The sequence below is a fragment of the Canis lupus genome, chromosome 9 (assembly GCF_003254725.2).
Source record: "Canis lupus dingo isolate Sandy chromosome 9, ASM325472v2, whole genome shotgun sequence".
NCBI lineage: Eukaryota > Metazoa > Chordata > Mammalia > Carnivora > Canidae > Canis > Canis lupus.
Window position 1 is genome coordinate 51,790,823 of NC_064251.1, and position 23,834 is coordinate 51,814,656.

At 63.3% G+C, this 23,834-nt stretch overlaps 1 protein-coding gene across 3 annotated transcripts in view; it reads left to right on the forward strand.

Moving 5' to 3' along the window:
- Nucleotides 1–23,834, forward strand: part of RXRA (retinoid X receptor alpha) — a 93,751-nt gene that overhangs the window by 64,156 nt on the left and 5,761 nt on the right. For all 3 annotated transcript variants that reach the window (XM_025475663.3, XM_049114932.1, XM_025475662.3), the window contains exons 2-8: nt 1,875–2,140; nt 7,195–7,345; nt 7,431–7,610; nt 15,931–16,100; nt 18,967–19,096; nt 21,081–21,213; nt 22,689–22,780. In XM_025475663.3, the coding sequence (XP_025331448.1) occupies nt 1,875–2,140; nt 7,195–7,345; nt 7,431–7,610; nt 15,931–16,100; nt 18,967–19,096; nt 21,081–21,213; nt 22,689–22,780 (1,122 nt within the window). The remainder of the gene's footprint in view (nt 1–1,874; nt 2,141–7,194; nt 7,346–7,430; nt 7,611–15,930; nt 16,101–18,966; nt 19,097–21,080; nt 21,214–22,688; nt 22,781–23,834) is intronic.

The window sequence follows — 23,834 nt, forward strand, 5'->3', positions numbered from 1 at the left end:
GGCTGCAGGCCAGAGAGGCACAGTGGGTCCACACTTGCTGGGAGCTGCGGATTTCTGCGCTCATGCCTTCAGGCAAGTCTCACACCAGAACTCTGTGCCTCAGTCTCCTTGTCTGTCACAGATGGGCAGACAGGGCCATAGGAGCTCAGTGCATCAAGGACCTGCAGCTGGACCTGCTGTGCTTGTCCCGTTGTCAGCCCCGTGTACGCCCCCACCCCCAGCTTCTGGTGGCGTTGGACCTCCAGGTACAGGGTGTTCAGGGCACTGGATGGCTAATGGGGCTGATCCGCAGTAACCACCCTTGCCAACAGGTGCTGCTACCATCCAGCCCTGGAATTCCTCTGGTTTTCATTTTCAAGTTCAGTGAAATGGTAGATCCCCAATTTTGTAAATGGCTAGGGTTTCAGATGGATCGGATGAGGCAGCTTGCCAGCAGAGTCAGATAGGGTGCAGGCAGGCTCACCCACCCCTGGCTCGACGGTAGGATTGTGGGCCGGCTTCCCACACCTCTAGTCCCACGGAAGAGGGAGGAGGAAGTGTCCAGTGGGCTGGGGGCCACAGGACAGAAGTGAGTAAATGCTCACAGAGGAGGGCAGAGCCTCCTGTGTTCCCCCCAGCACCGGGGACAGGTTCATAAGTCCCCGGATCAGGGTTTTGGCTGGAGTCACGTGTGCTGAGTCCTGACTCGGCCACTATGTGTCTGGACATGTGTCCGTTTGTTCTGGGAGCCTTGAGACACAATTGCTCCGAGGTTCAGGGAGGCTGGTTGTCCCCGGGGCCGTCGAGTGGGCAGCCAGGGTGTGCCCGCAGACCTGGGGTGTGTGTGACAGAGGTCACTCCGCTGTGTGAGAGAACATTTTGCAGATGGGAAGGCTGAGGTTGGGAGAGGCGCCCAGGCTTGCCCAGGGCATTCCGCGGGGTGGAGGTGGAGCCCTCTGGCCCCTGCACCTCGGCCCTGCTGCCTGTGGGCACCTCCAGTTCCCGCTGATATGCTGGTATGTTCCACCCGCCTGCCCGCCCGCCCGTGGGCAGTGGATTCACCACCTGAGAGCCTCCCTCCTGGGGAGGCTTCTTCCTGCTGAGCCCTCAGGGTGGGTGGAGAGGCCTAATTAGCTCTTGTTGGGGCTTTGAAATCCCTGAGATGAAAGCCTGCGTGTGGGAGGTCCCAGCCTCGCCCCACAGCCTCTGTGGGCTGCATGTCTCCACGCCTGGCACACACCTCCATCCTCTCCTCGAGGCCCACTCGGAAGAGGCCCCAGGCACACAGGAAGCGTGCATCTCTCTGGGGCCTCACCAGTTGAGGGGCCATGGCCATTGGGGCACCTGAGCAGGCCTGGGCAGTGTGGTTGGTTGGCCTGAGGCCACAGGACTCAGAGAGAGGGTTGGCCTCCTGGTGGCATACCTGCTGTGCTCTGGGCCACTGCATGAACACAGGGCCTGGGTTCCCTGTCCTTAAGATGCGGTGATGGTGGTACCTGCCGCATGGCTCTCTCCTTCGTGCGTCACTCTGTACCGAGGACACGATGGGCACTCGGGAGGTGTCAGTCTCATGGTTCTTGCTCTTGTTCATACGCTTTCACCTCAGCCCTTTGAACACATGGGCAGAGGGACTGGCCCCTCGTGGTGACCAGGCGTTCCAGGTGGATGGGCAGCCGTCTGGCCTCCATGCCTGGATGGGCATCTGAGAGCTTGCCTGTGGCAGCTGGGGGGCCTGCCGGGCCGGCATATGTGGGGGGCCGCCCGGGACGGGGAGCTTCCGGCTCTCTGACCTGGCTTGACCTCGTGTTGGTGGGAATTGGCGGCATGAACCATTGCGATCCCTGCGGGAAGCAGGCTGGGCTCCTGACCGCCATCCTCTGGTTCTTGTCTTGCAGACTTCTCCACCCAGGTGAACTCCTCATCCCTCAACTCCCCCACGGGGCGTGGCTCCATGGCCGCCCCCTCGCTGCACCCCTCTCTGGGGCCTGGCATCGGCTCCTCGCTTGGCTCCCCGGGACAGCTGCACTCGCCCATCAGCACGCTGAGCTCCCCCATCAACGGCATGGGCCCACCCTTCTCGGTCATCAGCTCCCCCATGGGCCCCCACTCCATGTCGGTGCCTACCACGCCCACCCTGGGCTTCGGCACCGGCAGCCCCCAGGTAAGTGCAGAGGCAAGGCCCTTCCTGTGGGCCCTGCGGGTGGGGGGGATAGGTGCTGTCCTTTCCACCTTTTGTCTCTGGGAACCAGAACCTCGGAGAGGTGGCTTTAGCCTGAACTTGAGCCCAGGTCTGGCTGACTCCCCAGTGCTCGACTCTCAGTTATCGGCCAAGTTCCCTGCAGCTGGTCATCTACCCTAGTGGGATCCCTCCTGTGGGGGGCCCCCTGCTCCTGTGACCCCCTGCTCTGTAGAGCGGGGCTCAGTGTTTCTCAGGTTTAAACCTGCCTCCTGGAGCCTGTGCCCCTTCACCGCCTTTCCCTCTGCTCACACCCTCATCAGGAGGTCTCAGTGCCCTGGGGCCCAGATCCTAGGGCGGGTTATGTCCAGGCTCCATGCAGATGCACCCCTCCTTGGGCCAGGCTCTCGGCCCCATGGTGGCCTCGGCTCATCTGTTGGGCTTGGTGGTCTTTTCCGTAGTCATGTGTTTGGAACAATTTGGCTTTCAGGGTTGTCTCTGAATCAGGAAGCATCTGGTATCTGGCAGGGCCTGGCTTGGTCCAGTTCTTGTGATGGGATTCTGGAGGCCTGGTCCACCCTCTCCTATGCTTCTTGTCCAAACCCTTGCAGCATTGTCCTGAACTTTTCTGGAGATCCCTGGGAGATCCCTGCAGCTGCCCCCACCCCCCAGCTCCCTGTGGTTCCTGGTGGATTTCCTGCCTGAATCCCAGGGGGACCTTCCTCTCTGGGGTTGAGCTGTCCTTCCTGAAATCCGCAGGGCTCCTCTCCAGCTCTGAGTTCCTCCCCCAGAATGTGAAGGCCCCTTGGGTGCATGTCTCCACGGAGCCTCAGGACAGCCTGCTGGGAGAGACTTGAAATGCAGGCTTCCCTGCCCAGAGCGACACATCTAACCATGTCAGCCTCATCCTAGGGCCGTCCGAGTCCTCTGCTGCTGCACCACCTGCGGGGCAGCCCACTGTGCTCTGGTGCAGGAGGACTGGGATACCACTGAGCAGGGGCCAGTGTGCTGCCCGTCTGGCCGGGCCTCTAGAGCTGGCCTTGGGGGAGAACCTTGCTGGCTTTTCCAGAGTGACCTTGTCACCCCTTTGTGGTTGAGGGAGAGGGTGAAAGAGCTAAGGTCTCTGGCATCAGTGCAGAGCTCCCGAGCCCTGCTCATGTCACCTGGTCCCCAGAGTAGTAGGAGGCCTGAGGTGCTGGCAGAGGGGAGGCTGGGCTGTCTTCCTGGGCCTGGCTGGGTTGTTCTTAACACAGCCATCCCACCCCCATTCTCACCAGCTGTACAGCGCCATGCAGGGAGTGCAGAGGCAGGTGGAGACTGAGTGTGCCCCTGCCCTCTGGGGACTGTGACAGAAGCAAGTGTCTGCTGACCCTTGGCCCCACAGGCCCCTTGCTGGTCTCAGGCCTGCTGCCTGTTCGTAGACCTGAGGGCTCATGTATAGCAGTAGCCTGGGCAGGGCAGAGATACCCTTCCAGCCTTGGGGGCACTTGCCCTTTGGCACTGTTCTCTGTCTGGGGGCAGGGGCAGGCGGTACTGGGGAGTCAGGAGTTTTCAGGACTACATCCATCCTATTCTCTGTGTTTCTCTGCACACAGCCAGGTTCCTGGCAATTGGTGGGTGCTGGTTGAGCCCAAGTTGTGTGTGCAGAGGGCCCTGGGCCCCTTGAAACTGATGAGGGGGTCAGGACAAGAACTGGGGGTGCAAACCCAGTGTGTCCCAGATGGTCCTGACCTGCGCTCAGCCGCCCATCTGTCCATGTGTCCATCTGTCAGGTGGCCCCCAATGAGTTTTGCCCCAGTCTGAGGCCCCATGCTCAGCCTCTCCTCTGGCTGCCCCTCCCGGGTAGGTGTCTCCCCTGAACAACCCCCTGCCCCATAGTTCCTTCCTGGAGGGAGTGCAGCTTCTGGGCTTCAGCAGCTTGTCTTGGAAACCTAGGGTTCCCCATATTCACAAGAGTGTGGGTGGAGTTCAAAGGGGGGCATGCCCCACCCCCTGCCCCAAAACCACAACCGCGAAGTCATGGTTGCCGGAACAAGACTTCTGCTGTCTTGGGGGAGGCCTGGCACTCTGCCTCGTGCTGCCTGTTCAAGTCCACACGGCCAGGGAGGGCCGTTGACACCACACCTGTCCCACTTGACCTTGCCCGGGGGTGTTGGCTGGACAGAGCCAGATCCCTGGTGCTGGTACCCGCACTGCCCCGCATCTCTTCCTGGTCTGGGGGCTCCATCAGCACAGGGCCCGGGAGCATCCCCAGCTCGTCCCAGAGCCCACTCGCCCCACCTAGCCTGCTGTGGGCAGCACTGCGTCCAGGCCTCACCAGCCCAGCAAGGCTTCCCTCGTGAAAGGAGTGCACACCGCAGGGTTTGCCCCTGCCTGGATGGCAGTGTGAGGCCGGTGAGGCCGAGGACCTGCCCTCGTGTGCAGCTCTGTTTGTGGGTGATGGCCTCCCTCGTGGGTTGGAGGGCCTGCTGTGGGCTCAGGAGGAAGGGCCTCCTGAGGTGGTGGGTGCAGAAGAGAGGAGCCTCGAGAGACGGCAGAGACCCCGGTGCGCATTGATGAGGCAGGTGGTTATTTTCGTATGTCCTGTAGGCTCTGGCGGGAACTGAAATAAATGCCAAGGATCTGAAAGGGGAAATGGGAACAGGCCCCCACCCTGGCCATACCACGTTGTCGGGCTCCAGTGAGGGGCTGCTGGTGCCATGGGTCTCCCCAGAGGGGAGGTGGGGTACAGCAGGGGAGCAGTCCCCCTTAGGTGGGGGGCCGCAGAGTCCCCTGGGAAGGGGTGCGGGCAGGGCAGAATGAGGCCCCAGGAGTCATTCTGGGCTGTTTTGGGGGCTGTGAACCCAGCCTGAGGCTCCTCTGCTTAGAGCTGGGGAGGGGAAGAGTGACCCTGACCCTCACAGCCTTGCCTTGGTGGCCCAGGCCTGTGGTGAGTGGGGACCCCAGCTCAGCCTTTGTGTTCCCACAATGCAGGGTCCCTTGGGGCTCCCAGGGCCCCTGGCTGACTGCTGTGCCCATGGAAAGCCTGGCCCGGGAGGGCAGGGATGTGCCTGGCACGTGACCAGGAGCCACAGCACTGACTGCCCGTCCTGCCTGTGGCTCCCTCCCATGTGGAGCCCTGGCCAGCCCTCCTCACTGCTGTGGCCCTGCATCGGTTTACCTAGGGCAAGCACCCAAGGGCCTGCATGCAAATGGGCAGCGGGAGACAGGGCAGGTGGCCCGCTAGCTGCCCTAGCCTGGGGTGGGCCAGCACGGAACGGGAGATGTCCAGTTTCCCTCCCTGGTGCTCCCATGTGGATCCAGCCATGTGGAGTCCTGGCTGGGCTTCTGTGTCTGGGGCAGCTCCCCACAGTCCAGGGGGCTGTCCTGCCCCCACCTCCAGCCGTACCCCGCCTTGCCTTCTCCCAAATAGTCTGTGGGTTTTCCCACCTGCACGTCGGGTCTCTGCCTGGGACCAGCTGGTGTTACCTCCTCCTGGAGACTGTGTGCTAGGCAGCTGCCCCCGCGTACACTCTGTTATCCTGACAGTGGCCCTCAATCCTGCCTGCCAGGGACCTCAGGCCCAGAGTGACTGAGTAATTTCCCCAAAGTCACATAGTGAATGGAGACCCATGATCCGGAGGCCCTGCCCTAAGCTATGCCATTCCCCAGCCCCTCTTTCCCCTGTCCCCACCTGGCCCAGGGGCTCTGCAGCACTGCATCACTGGGCACCCAGTGAATGGATGGGGTCACCGAGGGGCTCTGGGCCAGCCGTCCTCTTGAGGCCTCAGTTTCCCCTTCTGCAGCATGTGGGCATCCCTTTGGTGCTCAGCACCTGCTATCAGAGACCGGAGCTTAGCCTGCTGCTCTGCCCCTGACCCTGGGGCCTCCGTGTCCATACCGGGGAGATGGGGAGGGGGCTTCCCGTGCATAGAGAGGCAGTGCATGCCGAGCCTGGGCATTTGAGCACTTAGACCATGCCCATCTGCGCTCCCGGCACCTGGGACGGTGCTGCTGGGCGTGCTCCCCTTACTCAGGGGGCTGCTGGAGCCAGCACTGGCACCCTGTTACAGCCCCGTGGGCTAGAGCCTGCCTCCTGGCCTCCAGGCAGCCCACCTGGGCCCCTCGGGGGCTAAGCACCCTCCCAGAGCCACACGCCCCCCCCCCCCAGGGGGTGGGGGGAGGAAGGACTCAGAACTGGCCGGGGGCAGGCCGGAAGGCCAGCATGGAAGGAAGCTTCGGGTGCTTTCTGCTTTGTGTGCTCTGAGCACCCAGCTTTTCCTGCCCCGTGAGAAAGGGGGCCTCGGGGAAGGAAGGAGGCAAGGTTCCTGCGGCAGGAGGGGCCAGGGGCTGGGGGGTGGTGCGCAGCGCCTGCCGCCCTTCCCCAGGGACCTCCGCCTATGGGGGGCGTTGAGGAAGTGGGGGTGCGGGGCCTGCAGAGACAAGCTGGCCTGCGGGGGGCGGCGGGAAGCACCTCTGGGCCCTGGCGCTGACAGGGGAGCCGGGTGGACGGAGCAGAACCAAAACTGCTGTGTCACTGCTGCTCGCAGCTGTTGCCAGGGTGACGGGTGAGTTTCCCACGCTTCCTCCTGGGCAGCGGCAGGCAGGCAGCCGCGGGTGGGGCGGGGTGTGGGACCTGGTCCTGGCTCAGCCCTGCTCGCCCTGGGCCACGTGGTCAGAGACCCCCACCCTGCCGGCGTGGACCCTGACTCCTGCCCTTCTGTGACCAGGCCTCAGTCTCCATCTGTGGGTTAGGGGGCCCCAAAGGGCCTGCCTCCCTGGGAGGGTCACGAATTCACGCCATCCTGTCCACCGCACGCTCTGCAGCGAGGGCGGCGAGGGGCAGGGGGTGTCAGCAGGGCCTGGGGTCTCCTCCCCGAGGCCTGTGCTGGGCCATGGGAGGGAGGAGCGCCGAGGGCAGGGCAGCGGGGGGCCCGGACCCTGCCCTGAGCCTCCGTCCCTCTCTCTGCCAAGCGGAGGTGCCCGAGCACCTGCCCTGCTGTAGGGCCGGGGGGTTCGCCGGTGCAGGCCCCTGCACAGCCCCGGTTCTCCCTCCTCAGCTCAGCTCCCCCATGAACCCCGTCAGCAGCAGCGAGGACATCAAGCCGCCGCTGGGCCTCAATGGTGTCCTCAAGGTCCCGGCCCACCCCTCAGGGAACATGGCGTCCTTCACCAAGCACATCTGTGCCATCTGTGGGGACCGCTCCTCAGGTAGGCCGCCCTGGGCGCCGCGGGGGTCCTCCTGCCGGGCCTCGGGGAGGTGGGGGGCCGTGTGCTCATGGGCCCCTCCCCGCAGGCAAGCACTACGGAGTGTATAGCTGTGAGGGCTGCAAGGGCTTCTTCAAGCGGACGGTGCGCAAGGACCTGACCTACACCTGCCGCGACAACAAGGACTGCCTGATCGACAAGCGGCAGCGCAACCGCTGCCAGTACTGCCGCTACCAGAAGTGCCTGGCCATGGGCATGAAGCGGGAAGGTAGGTGGGGGGCGGGGGTGGTCACCCGGCACCGGGCACTCACTCCCGTGGGGCTGCACGCTGGGTGCTGTTTCCCCGCAGGCCTGGGCCCCGCCTGACCCTCCCTGGCACCTGCCGCGTGCCAGGCCTTGAGGTCCCCCAGGGGCCTCCGGTCGTCCTTCCAGCCCGGCTGGGGACACACGTGGGTCAGACCCTCCTCTAGGTGTTGGCGGCCCAGTGCATGGGCTCCGGGTGGGGGCCAAGGCTGGCGGTGGAGACGGGGCGGAAGGTGCCCAGGAGCGTGGGTGCTGTCTGGAGGGGGGTGGCTGTGGACGCTGCGGCGAGGACAGTGCTGACGAGGGGTGGAGTGGAGCGGGGAGCACCAGAGACCATTAAGATGCCCCCAGGCCTACGGGGTGCTGGGGTGGCCCTGCTTCCTCCTACAGATCTGGTTGGGGCGCCTTGCAAGCATCACCCACGTCCTCAGAGCAGCGGGGCTCTCGGGCTTGGATCTGTGCCCATTTGCTTTATTGACAGTGTTTGTTAGGAGCGAGGAAGGGCAGGGGGCGGGGAAGGTGCCTCCCCTGAGGTTACTGAACTTGTCCAGCGGTTCAGCCAGATGTGGTCTGAGCCCTCGGCCCTAACTTGCAGTGTGGCCTTCCCAGAGCCCCTTGGTGTCCGTGGGCCTCAGTTTCCCCATCTGCAGGCTTGGTGACTCCTGGTTACAGTCTTCATCCAAGCTTGAACGGGGGCAGGTCCATCCCACTGAGTCTGGCACCCAGGGCCTTGTGGGCTGGGGGGTGCTGTCCAGGTCAGGGTCTGCATGCCTGCTCCCATCTGTGCCGCACTGCTCATGGCGGGGTCCCTGGGCTGCTGCCTCAGCACTGAGGACAGTTACCTGGGGTCCTGTGGTTCTCATTTCATTCCCTTTTCTAGCCTCTGTTCTTGTGGAGATACTGAGACCCCCGCTGGGCCACGCAGTCCCGTAGGATTTCTTGCTGGAGGCTACAGGGCAGGCAGGACCCGGGATATCCTGCCGTTGGCACCACTCCTGGCAAGAGGGCCTCGGGGTGCTAGCGCTGAGCTACAGGGGCTAGCCTGGGCTGCACACATTGTGATTGGGATGCAAGTTCCCTGCAGTGCTCATCCTCGTACAGGCGGAGAGACTGAAGCCCAGAGTGTCTGGGGCTTGTCACTGTGCCAGGTGGGACCCGGGCCTCTGGCTCCAGTGCTGTCCTCATTCCTTTCGGCTGTCATGGGTCAGAGGAAGCTTGTGCCCAGCCAGGGGAGGGGAGCACCTGGCCCCGGTTCCTCTGGAAGGCAGGGCTTGCTGGGGGTGGTCCATGCAGCGTTGTCGCTGGGATGGGAACTCGGGTGGGGTGAGTGTGTGGTGGGCAGTGGACCTGTGTGTGCCAAGGCCTAGGACCTGACCAGATGGCCTGGTGCCAGCATGCTGGGGGAGGCTTGGGCTCCCTTGAGGACATCCTAGCACAGAGCGAGCTTGGGTTGGTGCCTGAGACCACTCCCTTGCCAAGCTCAGCACTGCTGGTGCCAGGAGCCATGCTGGGCATTGGGCATGTGGCATTGAATTGTGGGCATGTGTCCACTCAAAGTGATTGTCACATTACCAAGCAGGGTCCCCAGGTGTGGTCAGTGCTGATAGGAGAACCCGGCTGCAGGCAGATATCTAGCCTGATGCCTTGAGAATGGAAGGGTGTTGGGACACCTGGGTGGGTCAGCGGTTGAGCATCTGCCTTTGGCTCAGGTCGTGATCCTGGGGTCTTGGAATTAAGTCCTGCTTTGGGCTCCCCATAGGGAGCCTGCTTCTCCTTCTGCCTGTGTCTCTGCCTTTCTCTGTTTCTCATGAATAAAAAAGTTTTAAAAGTCTTTTTTAAAAAAGCGTAAAAGAAAAAAAAAAAGCATAGAAGGGTGTCAGGCAGACTGTGTGCCCAGTCAGAAGGAATAGGGCATGCCAGGGCCGAGAACATCAGCAGATACAGCACACTGCAGGGCCTGGAGGCCGTTCTGACTCGAGAGTGACCCTCCATGGGTCCCCGGATGGTCCAGGAAATGCTCATCTCTTCTCAGGACCCTGCAGCCTGGCCACTTGGAGCCTGGGCATCATCAGACTCCAGCTGCCTGGCCCCCTTTACCACCACCACCATCCCCACCCCCCCAGGCCTGGGAGAGAGCAGATGATGCCCCAGTCCTGTCCCAGTGGAGCTGCAGAGCCCCAGGGCTGGGAGCTGGTTGGCTACTGGTGCCCACAGTGACTGGGCCTTGTTGCGAGTGGCTGTTAGAAGCACCTGCTGTGTGTGAGGCCTCACTGGGCACCCCGCCCCATCGTCACGCCCCTCGCTCCCTCACCCGCGGTGCTGTGATGCTGCCCTACACATCACAGACGGACAGATGGGCTGCAGAGGGGGACATGTGGGGGGTGGCAGGGGAGGCTTCAGGGCAGTATAGGCGGGGCCCAGGTTGCACCTCTCAGCGTGGTCCAAGATTGAGCCAGCCCCTGTGTCTCTCTTGCCTCGCTCTCTTGTGTGATGGATAGATCTGGTGCTTTGGACACATTCCCAATGTGGCACACGGCCCTTGAGACCTGATTTATGGGCCGTTAGATAAATACCTGATCCCGTCAGGACCCACCCACCTCCCCTTTGCCTCGTATTGGATTTAAAAGTCCGGAACGTGCAGTAAAAACCCTCCTGCGGAGCTCTCTTATGCCTCCAAGACAACAGCCTGAAGCCGGGCCTCTGACATGTGCTTGCCTGGTGTGTGACTCTGCAGTGCATGTCCCAATGTGCAGGGGCCCAGTCCACAGCCTCCATCTCGGGAGGAGGGACCAGTGGCCCCAATGTGGTGCTGGTGCCAGCCCCGCAGGGAGCTCCATGGTCTCCCAGGCTGAGAAGCCTGTGGCTGGGTGCTGGGAACTGCCCCCGGGCTCCCCGGAACTGGTCCTGAAACAGCTCCTTTCCTGTGTTGTCTTGGACACAAGGAGGGCCCCCTGGCAGCAGCAGGAGAGTGGGGGCCAGGCGTGCATGCTGGTCTTGGCCTGGAGCACCTAGGATGTGAGGTGTTGGCTTTCAGGCTAGTGTGGGCCGTATGATCCCTCAGTGAGACTTGTGGTTGCACCCCCGGTACAGGTGAGGAAGCGGGCATACACCCAGATGGTGTCGCCCAGTGCAGCATGGGAGGAAGCAGCTTGAGGTCAGTGCCTGGACCACCAACCACAAGAAGAGCTCGGGAGGGGCTTGCTCTGGCTCAGAGCTGATAGGGACCCCTCCTCGGTGCCGGCCAATGAGGGATGCTGCAGGCAGATAACATCTCTGTTGGGCAATGCAGGGGCCTGTGCGCACAGGCACCACCCAGGACTCGCTCTGCAGCATTCTCGGAGGAGGTGGGGGCTGAGGCCCGGGTGGGAGATGGCAGCCATGTGCCAGACTGAGCCTGGGCCTGTCTGCTGAAGCGCTATGGCAGGGCTCAGGGGGCCTGCTGGCGCTCCTGGTCTGTTGGGGGGACCTGGCCCCACCTGGGTGATGCTGACCCAGGCTGGAGGGTCACCCCACTGCCCTCCTGTCTGCTTCCTTCTTTTCCCTCCAGGAAGGCCTCTCCCTGCTTCCTTCCTGCCTCCCTTTTCTTTCCAAGCTCTGTCTCCTGCGTGCATGCGTGTGTGTGTGTGTGTGTGTGTGCGGGCACACATGGGGGTGCATACAAAATCGCCCCACACAATCCGACTGTGGAGAAAGAAGCTGGCTGGGTTCCAGTGCTGCCCTGTCAACATCGGGCGAGTGACTCTGCCTCTCCAGCCCGTTTCCACATGTGCACAATGGGGGCGTCGGTGGGCCTCTCCAGCAGGCCAGTGGGGAGAACAGGGCAGGTGGAGGCCCTGTGCCTGGGGGGCAGGGGGGTTGGAGAGTGGAGAGTGTGTGTGTGTTTGTGTGTGTTTGTGTGTGTGTGTGTGTGTGTGTGTGGTCACTGTCATGTAGGGCGCTTGGCCTCGAATGCCCCGAGGGACAGAGGGGTGTGTCCTCTGAGCCTGTCCATCTGACAGGACACCCCCTCTCTGGGTCCTAGGGGCTTTGGCCTGAAGAAAGGGTGCTGGGCCAGGGCCTTTTGGTGACTGTCAGTCCTGCTTGTCCTGAGGGCTGTGCCAGGGTCAGAGGGCGGGCCCAGCTGGCTGGCAGTGCCCAGAGCAGGGGACGCAGCAGTCTGGGGTGCTGCCTCTCAGAGATGCCCCTTCCCACCTCCTGGCTTCCTGCCCAGCCCCAGCAGCCCGGGGGGGGGGGGTGGCCCACTCTGGCCGAGGGGCTGGGGACCCCAGTCTCCCTGGGTGCACCTTCCCCGCCTATGGCTCCTGGTCTTCCTGGGGTCCCACAGCACTCAGGCCTGGGGGGATAATGAGGCCCTGTGTTGCAGATGCCTCCTGCCCGAGGCTTCCCGGCGCCAGCAGAACGTAAGTTGGACATGACTACCTCTGAGAGGTGATGGAGCTGGCGGGACATAAATCCCCAGGCTCCTGCCTGACTCCTCTGCTGTCTATAAATAAAACTATAATATTCATAATGATGCCGCTCAGAGCTTCAAAGTGCTTCACGAGGCATTGGCTAATTAACTCGTGCCGCCCCCCACTGAGGAGGCAGGTGCTGGGGACCCCTGCCACTGCTGCTCTGGGCGCTGCCCTCCACGCTCGGGGCCGCCCCGTCCGCCCCAACCGTGCAGGGGGAGGAGATCCATGGCCCGCTGGCCACGGCCACGTGTGAGGAGTGTGGGAGCGGCAGGCACGGGGCGGGGGCAGCCCAGGGCCAGCGCTGTGGTTTCCCCCTCCAGGGCTGAGGAAGCGGGGCGAATGGCCTGGCGGGGGCGCGGCGGGGGCGCGGCGGGGCCCAGGAGTGCAGCCACGCCCCTCTGGGGCTCTGGACCTGTTTTCCCAGCTGCTGGAAGGAGGCAGCTGAGCTAAGCTCATGCCCCTCAGCTGTGTCCTGCCTCTGACAGCTCAGGAGTTGGCCCAGGACTACCTCCAGCCTTGGGGGCTCTGGGACACGGGCCTGCCTGCACTCTGGGTTCGGCACCCTGGCTGCCAGCCACGTTGGCTCTCCTGGCCTGTCACCCTGTGCCCTGTGGCCGGCGGGTGACAGAGGAGGTGGCCTGCTCCAGCCCTGCAGCCGCCACGTGTTGGGATCTGTGAGCCTGGCTGGAGAACGACTGGCTGTCTGCCGGCACGCCAGCTCCTGGCCACTGCCCGCCAGCTTGAGCTGCCCCCTGCAGACCCCACCTGCTGTCAGATTTTCTGGAAGAGCTAGGCTTGCAAAGACTCTGACTTGGGGCCTCCTGCCTGGCTCCTTGGCCAGCTGGTGTGATTTGAGGGTGTCAGCTGGCCCCTGTCCTTGACACTTGCTGTGTGGATGAGAAGTCCCCGGCTTGAGTCTGGGTCTTGGAGAGTGCAGCCTCTGGCAGGGCATTGGCTCTCAACAGCTACTAGTCCGTGTAGGAGGGACGTGGGGCCTGCCCTCAGGGGCCCCGTGGGCTGCCAGAGAGCTGTTCACATGGACTGTTAGGGAGCTGTGGGCCATGCTTTGGGAATCAGGCAGGCCTGAGGGACCCCTGGGCCTGGCACCATTGGGGAGCTCTCACACCCCTGAGCTGGAAGAGTGGGGGGAGCGAGGGCTTGTGGACCCCAGGGGAGGCTGCTCCCCAGGAGCTGTGGGCTTAGAAATGGCAGCCGAGGATGGAGGCAGGGCAGGGAGGGGGCCAGAGCCCTGGACACCCTCCTCCCACCCTTCCCTCCACGTTTGCCAAACCCAGCAGGGAGCCAGAGGGGAGAGGGGAGACAAGGCAGCCTGAGCTTGGGCCCTCAGAGCCAGGGCAGGGGCATGAGTCTGGGGGTTCAAGGAGGCGTCCTAGGACAGCCGGCATCTGTGAGAATGGGGACTGTGTGTCACCCTCTAGAGATGTCCTGGAGAGGAGGCCGAGCCCCATCCACGGGCCAGGGGGCCAGAGCACTCAGGAAGCCCCGAGAGAGGCTTCTGCTCTCCAGAAGACACTGCCCCAGGACATTGGACCGGGAAAGAGGGTGCTGAGCACAGCGTCCCACGAGGGGGCGAGGAGTGAGGGCAAGGTGCCAAGCTCTGTAGGAACGGGGTCTCCCATCTGGCTTTGGGGATGTCAGTCTGGGATGGGTCAGGAGTAGGGAGTGGGAGGTCATATGGCATAAGGAAGGCCTGGTGGAGGGAGAGAGGTGCCAGCATGTGGCCGGCAGCCCTGGGAGGGCCTCGAGGCCCGTTGGCTGAGCCCCTACCTCCAGGCGGCCGGAAGCTGGGCCATGGGCCAGAGGGCCGGCAGCTGTTGCATCAGCTGACCTGAGTTGGCTCCTATGTGAGAGCGTGTCCTGGGCAGGTTCAGCTCCCACAGACGTCACTCACTGTGTGTTGTCTTCACGCTCTGCCCTTGGCTCTGTGGGTCTCGGGCTGTGTACTGGGCCCTCTCCACCGTGCTGCTTGGGTGCAGTCAGGGAGTGGGGTGGTGAGGGTCCCGGGAGATGGTGCCAGCTGCTGCCAGATGGCCTGCACCCATTGGGCGGTCTGGGCGTCCTCTCCAGGTGAGGGTTCTGTGGGGCCCATGAGGTCTGTTGGGCGCTCGGCTCAGCAGATTGGCCTGCTGGGTGCAGTCTTGGAATAGAGGGCTGCTCGGACTGTCTCCCAAGGACCTGCTGCCACCAGCTCCCGCCCAGTTCTTGAAGTCCAGGGAGTGCACTCCCTGTATCACTTGGGGTGCTGTGAGGGACCCAGGCCTGCCACGTGGGGCGTTCCCCACTCAGGATGATATTCCACATCTTATGAGGAGCCCCCTGGACTCACTGTGGCCCAGGAGACAGGCCCAGCTCCAGCAGTCCCGGGGTCCTCCTCGGGGATCTCCGGCCCCTGGGCTCTGCAGCAAGAGGCCACTTCCACGCCCTTCCCCTCCGCTTGGACGGGCCTGTGGATGGAGATCTCCCTGCCACACTCTAGAGGTCACCTCACCAAGCTCCCACTCTGTCGGGATCTCCGGGGGACCCCAAGAAACTGAGGGCCTTGTCAGGTAGGGGCTGAGGAGCCGGCCCTGGGGGGTCTGCTAGAGGGCGATGTCCATACATCTCTAGCTCGGGAGAACAAGGCCATAGGAGGGTAGGCATGGGTGGGCTTGGGGGAGGCCTGCCCATCCTGGTGCTGCAGTAATGGCATCTGGGTACCCCCAATACCCCTGTTGGCTCATGCTGTGAGAGTGCCGTGTAGACGGCCCTTCCCAGGCCTGCACCAGGCTGCACAGTTGTGACTTCTCCCCTTTGTTGACTCATTTTCCCTGTGTGTGTGGGGGGGGGGCAGGGTGCAGGGTGGTCAGCTCGGGGGGCTGCAGCAGCTCAGGAGCCATTTCGGGTGCTTGGGGAGTTCTGGTGGGGTTCATGGCCCAGCCCCTCAGCTTGAGCTGCCTGGCTCTGAAGTCTGAGGTGTGTAAACGCCCCGCCACGGGCCCTGACCTCCTCCCTCTGTCCACGTGGGTCCCCGTGGGGCAGTGTGCAAGTGAATGCCCCTCTCTCTGCCTCCCCCGTCGGCTTCTCTCCCTGGGCTCCCAGGGACTGGTCCCTCCCAACCTCCTGTGTGCTCAGCCCTCCACCCTGGTGCTGACCCCTCCCACTCCAGGCCAGCCCAGGCCGTCCTGGCTTGCACTCGGGGTGGGCCTCTAGCTCCTGGTCTCCCCAGGTCCCCCCTCTTCTTTCTACAGCTGGAGGGGACTTTCAGAGATGTGTTTCATCCTGTCCCTCTCTTGTGGCACATCAGACTCCTGTACCCCTTACAGTGGGTTTCCAGCCGGTGTGGTACCCACAGATCAGGAGTGTCTCTGCTCTGGCTCTGGGCCTTTGCACATGCTGCCTCCTCTGCCAGAACTGTCACCTTTGTCTTTTCTTGCCTCTTCCGGGAAGCCTTCCTGGTTTGCCACAGTCTGTAGTCCATCAAAGTCCTTCTGACTGCCTGTGGGGACCCCAGCTGAACTGTCCGCTCCATGAGGGCTGGGCCCTGGTGCCCTGGCCTGTGTACTCCTGGCCCTAGACAGGCCCTGATGTGGGCTTTAGTTGAATGGATTAATGAGGGGGCAGGTATGTGCTATGTCCTCAGAGCACAGGGCTGCTGGAGGCCGGACCTAGGCCGAGACAGGGTGGTGGTTCAGCCAGCTCTGAGCAGCACCGTCCCCAGCCGGCCTGGCAGGCACGCTGGCTCGGGGCTAGCACTGCTCGGCCCCTGATGGCAGAGGGGCTGCTGGGGGGAGGGGGAGCCGTGGGCTGACCACCGCCCCCTCCACGCCACAGCCGTGCAGGAGGAGCGGCAGCGGGGCAAGGACCGGAACGAGAATGAGGTGGAATCCACGAGCAGCGCCAACGAGGACATGCCAGTGGAGAAGATTCTGGAGGCGGAGCTGGCTGTGGAGCCCAAGACTGAGACGTACGTGGACGCGAACATGGGGCTGAACCCCAATTCGGTGAGTGTCACCCCTGTCCTCATGGCCTCCCCTGGGCGGCAGGGGCCCCAGGGCGTGTTGCTGGGCAGGAGGCCCCATCTGTCCTGGGCCATGCCGATACCCAGGACCTAGCTCGGGCTGTTCTGCTCTGTGTGGCCTCCGGCCATTGCTCAGCTGGGTTTTGAGGTCCTGTACCTGCCCCAGGGGTGCAGGCCGTGGGCTGGTTTCCCCTGTGCCCCCAGTGGGGTCAGGGCTGGGACCAGAGCCCTGGGGCCGGGGCCCTGAGGTCACAGTGGCATGTCCCCCTCCACCCTCCGCCTGGCCCAGCATGGCCCCCATTGTGCTGGACACACTGCCCTGCTCATCTCCCTGAGACTCCAGGGCCTTTGACATGCAGCTTCCTCTGATTCCTCTTGAGGCTTCTGTCTGGTGTGAGGGGACACTTTTCCAGGGGGGCCTTCCTTCATGGCCCTGCGAAGGTAGGCCTGGCCCTGTGACATGGCACAGAACTTCGTTTCTGTCCCCTAGCATGTGGGGGTGCATAGTGGGGTGTGCAGTGCATTAACTCTCCATCCCCGCCTGGCCGGGGGTGGCGTTTGCACTGTTGCTCACTGCCGGGACCCTGCAGCCCAGGCCAGGAGGGTCCTGTGTGCTCACGAGGCTCCAGCACTGAGAGGCCACCCTGCTTCCCTGTATTTCTGTGGGGGTATCTGGTGCCCAGGACCACAGCACCCCCTGACCTCCACCTGGAGCCCAGCCGGGGAGGAGGTGCATAAGGGGCCTGCCTGGTGTTCTGCTTGGGAACCCTTCTTGTGTCCACCCCTCTGTCCCAGTGGAGGGACCAGCTTCGAGGCTTTCATGATTGAACAGAAATCGAGAGGTGGACAAAGCAGAGCATTGCCAACTTATTCATTTGTCCAGTAAGGACATTATTAGGACAAGACAGCTGCCATCTGCTCCCTGCGGTGTGACCACACGGGGCTGGCTGAGAGGGGAGCACATGTCGTTTTGTGACTAGCACGTGTCTGACCCTGCTCCTGTCGGCCTGGGTGCCCCGTGGGGACGGCTCGCTGGGCCCCATCTCTCAGATGGCGGTGTGGCTCACCCGGCATTGGGAGTGGTTGCTGGCACTGCTCAAGCCCTGGGGGAGCCTTGGGCCTCTGCCTGGGGGCCCTACTGTCACCTGTCACACAGGATGTGCTGATCTCTGTGTCCAGCTGCAGAGACTGGCCTGCCTAGGAGTGGCTCAGGGGCTGGAAAGGGGGCCAATGGCCAGGGGCCGGGGAGGCTGGTTCCCTGGGCTTCAGAGCCTGTGGCAGAGCGTTGAGGCTCCTTCCCACTTTCCTCCATATCCCCCTGCCTCCCCACTGCATGGCTTCCCTGGGCCCCTGTCCATCTGCCTAGGCCTGGGCTCCTGCCTCCCAGGGCTTCCCTGAGCCTCAGAAGAGCAGAGCCTGGCCAGGGTGGTGCCCACTAGAACCTGGCCCCAGCGTCTGGCATGCTAGCTGCTGGACATGTCACCCGCGTGAGCTGGGGACCCCATGCACGCCTTCCTCCGTGCCACGGTCACTTGCAAGAGTGAGAGTGAGCTCCCACAGGGGCGCTGGCGCATATGGTCCTAGGCTTCTGGTGGTACATCGACAGAATATGCTGCAGAGGACAGAAGAGGGAACACCCCACTGCCAAGGGCCAGCCCCGTGAGCAGAGGGCCTTAGGGGTGAGGGCCAGTTTGGGGGTGTTCTGGGTCTGGCACCCTGGGCTGGGGTCCCATGAGCCCCAGAAACCCTGGCTGACACCTGTCCCTGCAGCTTTGTGTCCGCCTCTGCACACCCAGCCCCTTCCCACCCAGTGGCCTCTGCTAGTTTGTCACTGGGCTTCCCACTTGAGCCCTGGGTGGGCCCTTCCCACGGGCCCCAGGGTGTTTCGACGGCACCTCCCTTTAGGGCAGATGGTTTCTGCCATGGGAGCTCTTTGCAGGAACCTTCACTCCTGCAGGGATGCCTTGGCCACTGTGTGTGAGCGTCACGTTCCCCCTTGCTCAGGACCCAGAGGGGCCGCCGGCCAGGAGCTGGGGAGAGGGGTCCACCCTGCCCAGGCCACTGATGCTGCCAGGGTTTCCTCACTTGTGAAAATGTGACAATGAGGGTAGAATCCCCCCTGGCTAGAACTTTCTGGAAGAGCCTCTGATGCCCCCGTCTGTGTGTCATCTTGCTCTGGTAGGAAGAAGTGGCCCGGAGGGGCCCACACTGTCCACCACCTCGGAGTCCCACCCCAGCTCAGCACCCACGCCAGCACCTGTTTCCCCAGCTGTGCCACGGGGTCACTTGGCCCCATGCTGAGGGCTTCAAACCACACATTTATTTTATTTTTATTTTTATTTTTATTTATTTTTATTTTTTATTTTTTCAAACCACACATTTAGTCTCTTCTGGTCGTAGAAGTCTGAAGTCCACAATCAGTGTTGTGGACTAGAGTTGTGGTGTTGGCAGGGCTGGTTCCTACTGGGGAGGATGCCCCCTTGCCCTTCCCATCCCTGGTGGTGCTGCGTCCTTGGCTCGGGCCTCCTCCAGCCTCAAGCCAGCAGCTTCTCTCCTGCTCGCATGTTCCGTCTCTGACCCCGGCCTCCCTCCGACAGAGACCCTGTGATGACACCGGGCCCAGCTGTTGTCCAGAGTTCTCCCACCTAAACCCCTCACTTGATTGTGCCTGCAGAGGGAAGCCTATAGGGGCACATGTACAGGGGCACACGTGCAGGCTCTGGAGGTTAGGACATGGTCCCTGGGGCTGTCGTTCAGCCCAGGGCAGGTGCAGCACATGGTGGTGAGGCGGCCCGACCTAGGCTGTCTTCTGGGCTGGGCGCTCACTGCGTGCCTCTCCTCCAACTCAGCCCAACGACCCCGTCACCAACATCTGCCAGGCTGCGGACAAGCAGCTCTTCACTCTGGTCGAGTGGGCCAAGCGGATCCCGCATTTCTCTGAGCTGCCCCTGGACGACCAGGTCATCCTGCTCAGGGCAGGTAAGGGCTGGGAAGGTATGGGAGGGAGAGGGCAGGGCATTGAGGACCCACAGGTCGGCTGGGCCCTGGGACACTCCTTTCTCCGGCTGTGGGGGGGCTCCTGCCCTGGCCTTGACTGCCCCCCATAAGGAGGTATTTGGTTTCGGGTCTCTTAGTGCCCTTTGAGGGGTAAAGGGCTGTCTGGGGCCCTCTGGAGAGGGTGGGGGCAGCATGCCCAACAGGGACTGCCCTGGACGGCTTGTGTTCTGTCCTCACCCCGCACCGAGGCCACAGCTCCTCCTCCCGGTGGGGGATGCAGTGCTGGCCAGGTGGGTCAGAGCCAGGGGTCCAGGTTGGCCCAGTTCCTGATACGTGACAGGCGTACCAAGTGGAGACCCGTTTTTGCTGAGACCAGGGTCCTCAGTGCACATCCTGGCAGTGGGGCAGGAGGGACAGGTGAGCCAGGTGTGCCGGTGCTGGGCCTCCAGTGGGGGCCGGCAGGGAGCACCCCCCACCGAGCCAGCCTCCTGCCCCACTGGGCCACCTGCACGAGCTGGGTGCTGTCAAGTGCACCACTGGCGGAAGGCTGCACGACACCAGCTGTATGCCAGGCCAGTGCTGGGTGCTGCGGGAGCATCCCAGGGCAGCCCATGTGTGCTTGGGGCAGTGGGAGAGGTAGCAGCCGGCCCAGAGGTAGGAGGAGGCTGGGCATGCCCGTGGGGGATGGATGGCAGGGAGACAGAGTGACTCCAGAGTGATCCGCAGTGGGGGGAAAATGCACTTGGGGCCAGCTCTGCCCCCGGCAGAACTCTTGTCCCCGGGCTGTCGGCCTTGGGGCCTGGAGAGCCTGTGGGCTTGGGTGCCTATGGGCTTGGGGGCCTGTGGGCCTGGGGCCTGGGGACCTGGGGGGCCTGGGGGCCTAGAGGCCTGGAGGCTTAGGGGCCTGGGGGGCCTGGGGGCGTAGGGGCCTGGGGGCCTGTGGGCTTGGAGGGCTTGGAGGCCTGGGGGCCTGGGGGGGCCTGTGGGCTTGGGGGCCTGGGGGCCTGTGGGCTTGGGTGCCTATGGGCTTGGGGGTCTGGGGGGCCTGTGGGCCTAGGGGGCCTATGGGCTTGGGGTCCTGGGGGCTTAGGGGGCACCTAGATGCCTGTGGGCCTGTGGGCTTGGGTGCCTGGGGGCCTAGGGGACCTGGGGCAGGGTGTGCCTTCTGGAAGAGCTTTCCCTCTAGCTGGGGCTAAATCCCCACACCCAGAGCTATCAGGGGAGGTGGTAGGGGCGGCAGAGGCCTGGGTCCTCGCCCTTACTCACCATGTGACAGGATAACCCCTACCCTGCCCTGGGCCTGTAGGATTGTAGTCAGGATGATGTGTGACAGGCTGTGTGGGGCCATGAGTCACGGAGCCCGGGGACTGTGGCTGTGTCAGTGCTGCACCTGTGGAAGCGGCTTGGGGCTTCCCCGTCCACAGGACTCATTGAGATCCCAGCACAGAAATAATTTCTATTTCAAGTTTTGCTTCCATACTTTCTCGTAACCCTTGACACCCACCCCAGTTGTCTGCACCGGGATCTCATGAAAATACTGTCCGGTTCGCCTGAGGCTTTAACACACCTTATGTCAGTTTAAGAATTTATTCTTTTGCGGTGCCCCCCGTAGCACATGGGAGTCTGAGAGTTTGCTGCTGAGACCAGGTTGGCAGCAGCTGCCCCGTGGTGTTCCACAGAGAGGCCCTCTGTCCTCCATGGCAAGAGTGTCCGGCACTTGTGGGAGGAGACTTCCTGGGCACATGGGCTTGGGAGCACCTGGGTTGAACAGAGCCAGAGGGGATGCTCCGTGCAGGACTTCTTGGGGAACTTGTTGCCCTAGTTGGCATGTGGCTCAGAATCTCGGGGTCCGCGGCACCTGCAGTGGGGTGTTCTGTGCTGGTGCGGCCCATGGAGGGCGGAGTGGCCGACCCATCATGGGGAGGGACACAGCCACGTGACCGTGCACCCTCCCCTCCCCGCCCAGGCTGGAATGAGCTGCTCATCGCCTCCTTCTCCCACCGGTCCATCGCCGTGAAGGACGGGATCCTTCTGGCCACCGGACTGCACGTCCACCGGAACAGTGCCCACAGCGCGGGGGTGGGCGCCATCTTCGACAGGTGGGTGCCCCGGGCCAGGTTCGTGGAGGGTGTGGATGTGAACATGGAAATTGGCATACAAGGACACAAGTTCAAGCCTTTGCACATCCATCCACCGGAGACTTGACGACCCCAGCGTAATGTGAGGGTTCATTTCCTCCCGGCTCCTTTCTTTAACATCCTGTATCCCGTACGTGGAAAGAGGCGCCAGTGCTCCTTGGGCGGAGGTTATACAGCAGGTGCAGTCCAGCAGTGGCCCTGGGTCTTTGGAGCCGCAAGCCCTCAGGCTGCATGTGTGCCACTGCTCCTCCTCCCCGACCGCAGGTGGGCGCGCGCCTCCCTGCACCCCTGCGTCCCCTGGCTCCCCAGCAGAGGGGCAGCACTGGGCAAGGGGGCGGCCGCATGTCTCCATTCTAGCTGCTCCCCAGCCACTCAGCCCGCTGGAGGAGGAAGGGCCGGGAGGGACACACTGTGGGCCATGGGGGCAGGAAGGTGGTGGCAGGGCTCCCAGGGAACCCCCGAGCGGAAGAGCCTGGGGTCAAGGGTGCACAGACCCTCCCGGGAATCACCCACAGGAAAGTGAATGCAGGAACTGTGCTGCCCTGCGGGCAGTTCTGGTAGAACGGAGAAGGAAGCCCTGGAGCCCACTGGGATGTGCCAAGTGCAAGTAGGGGTTGTGGCCACATACACTGGCAAGCACTGGTTTTGCAGGGGATAGGTGGTGTGTCTTTGTGCAGTACTTCTCAGGGCCTTGAGAGAGGAGCCACCAAAGGCTGCTGGGAGTATGGCACTTCAGTGCCCCCAGAGGCCCCTTGTAGAGAGTGCAGTGCTGGGATGGTACTTTGGTTTAGAAACGCAGCCCCGCCACACTCCCAGCTGCTAGGGCAGTAACAGGGACAGAGGCTTGGGCTTCTACCCAAGGAGCAGCGGCACAGGGAACCAGCTACTTGCCATTCAAGTGTGTGGAACTTGTGACCCCTGCCTCAGGGCATCCCCTGGCCACAGAGTGGTGGACATCCGAGCACCCGTCCCCTCCCACCCTGTCTTCAGTCTCCAGGGGACCGTGTCCCTCTCCAGCCTGCAGACCCTCGGGGACTCTGGCTCCTTGGGGTGACCGTCCAGGCCCTCCCCAGGCCACTGTCCTCTGTTTCCCTATGGTCCAGCCTCACTGACCACTTAGCACTTCCTGGGCACAGCCATCGAGTTTGGGGAACCAGAGACTGGGCTGATGGGGTCGGGGAGCTCAGGCTGGGGATTTGGGACCCCATGGGGCGGGCCAGTCAGGCTTGGGTCAGAGTCCCGCCCTCTGACAGAGCGGGAGGGGAGCCCCAGTCCTGGGCTGGGCAGCATCCCGGGGGGTGGGGCCTGTCCTCCAGCTGCTCCCTGGTCCCCATCCAGCCTCCCGAGCCCGTCCTGGGGGTCTTTCTGGGGCGGGGGTGCCCTGGTGAGGGGCATGGTCTGACTCAGGCCGTGGTGTTTGCCTGCTTCCTCTGCAGGGTGCTGACAGAGCTCGTGTCCAAGATGCGGGACATGCAGATGGACAAGTCGGAGCTGGGCTGCCTGCGTGCCATTGTCCTCTTCAACCCGGGTACAGCTTTCCTGGCATGGCCTGCCGTCCGGCCTCGGGCCCGAGAGCCCACTCGTGCTGCAGACTAGCCATGCCGCCTTCTTCTTGTGGCTCCCAGGAGTGGGACGCACGGCAGCCACTGCATGCAGCGGGGGGTGGAGGGCGGGGGGGTGGATCGAGAGCCGTGCTTGTTTCATGCTTTGGCCGGGCCTCGGGCCGAGCCTTCTGGGCACTGTGTCCTAAGTGTGGCACTGCTTGGTGCTAGAATCCTGGGCTCCAGAGGAGGCAGCGTCTTCATGAACTTGTGGTGGCCAAGCCCTGGAGCCCAGACGGTTGGCCGGGAGTGGGCAGGGGTGCGGAGGGCCAGTATCTTTTGAGGCTGCCGCAGGCTTCCGGGGAGCAGTGGGGGAGCGGGCCAGCCCGTGGGGTAGACGGGATGGCGCCAAGGGTCCTGACCTCCGGCCCTCCCTTAGCTCCATCACAGAGGGATCTGGCTACTGTAGGGATGAGCCCATTCCGGGGGCACTGTGTCCTTCAGATTGTGCCCCTCGCCGTGATCCTGCCAGCATGGGAGGTGGGGCCACACATCCTGGCCCTGCCTGGGGGAGGCCCCTGGTGGAGTTGTGTGTGGCTTCACTGCTGGCTCTGGGTCACTGTCTGAGGCATGGGTGTAGGGCTGCTGGAGGGCATGGCTAGGGCCAAGACCCCCCGGTCTGGGGATGCTGAGCTGTGGAGGAGCCTGGCACAGTCTCAAGGTGCCCAGGCCACCTGTGGCATTTGTGTTGGACCCCAGTGCGCCCGCTGGGATGTCAGGCTGCCAGGCAGTGCTGGCAGGAGCCCCCCACCCTGCCGCCCCTGTCTGCGGCTCAAAGGTGACCTGACAGCAGGCCCGTCCCACAGCAGAGCCACTGTGGGGCTCGGCGGCATCAGACAGCAGCAGTGAGTGGGTGTGGGCTCCAGCCTATGCCCCCCTGTGCCTTCAGGGTGGACCACACTTGGCTGGGGCAGACCAAGGGCCTTGTGAGTCTAGCTTGACAATAAGTGGTGGCTGGTATGCAGAGAGATGGGCTTGTCT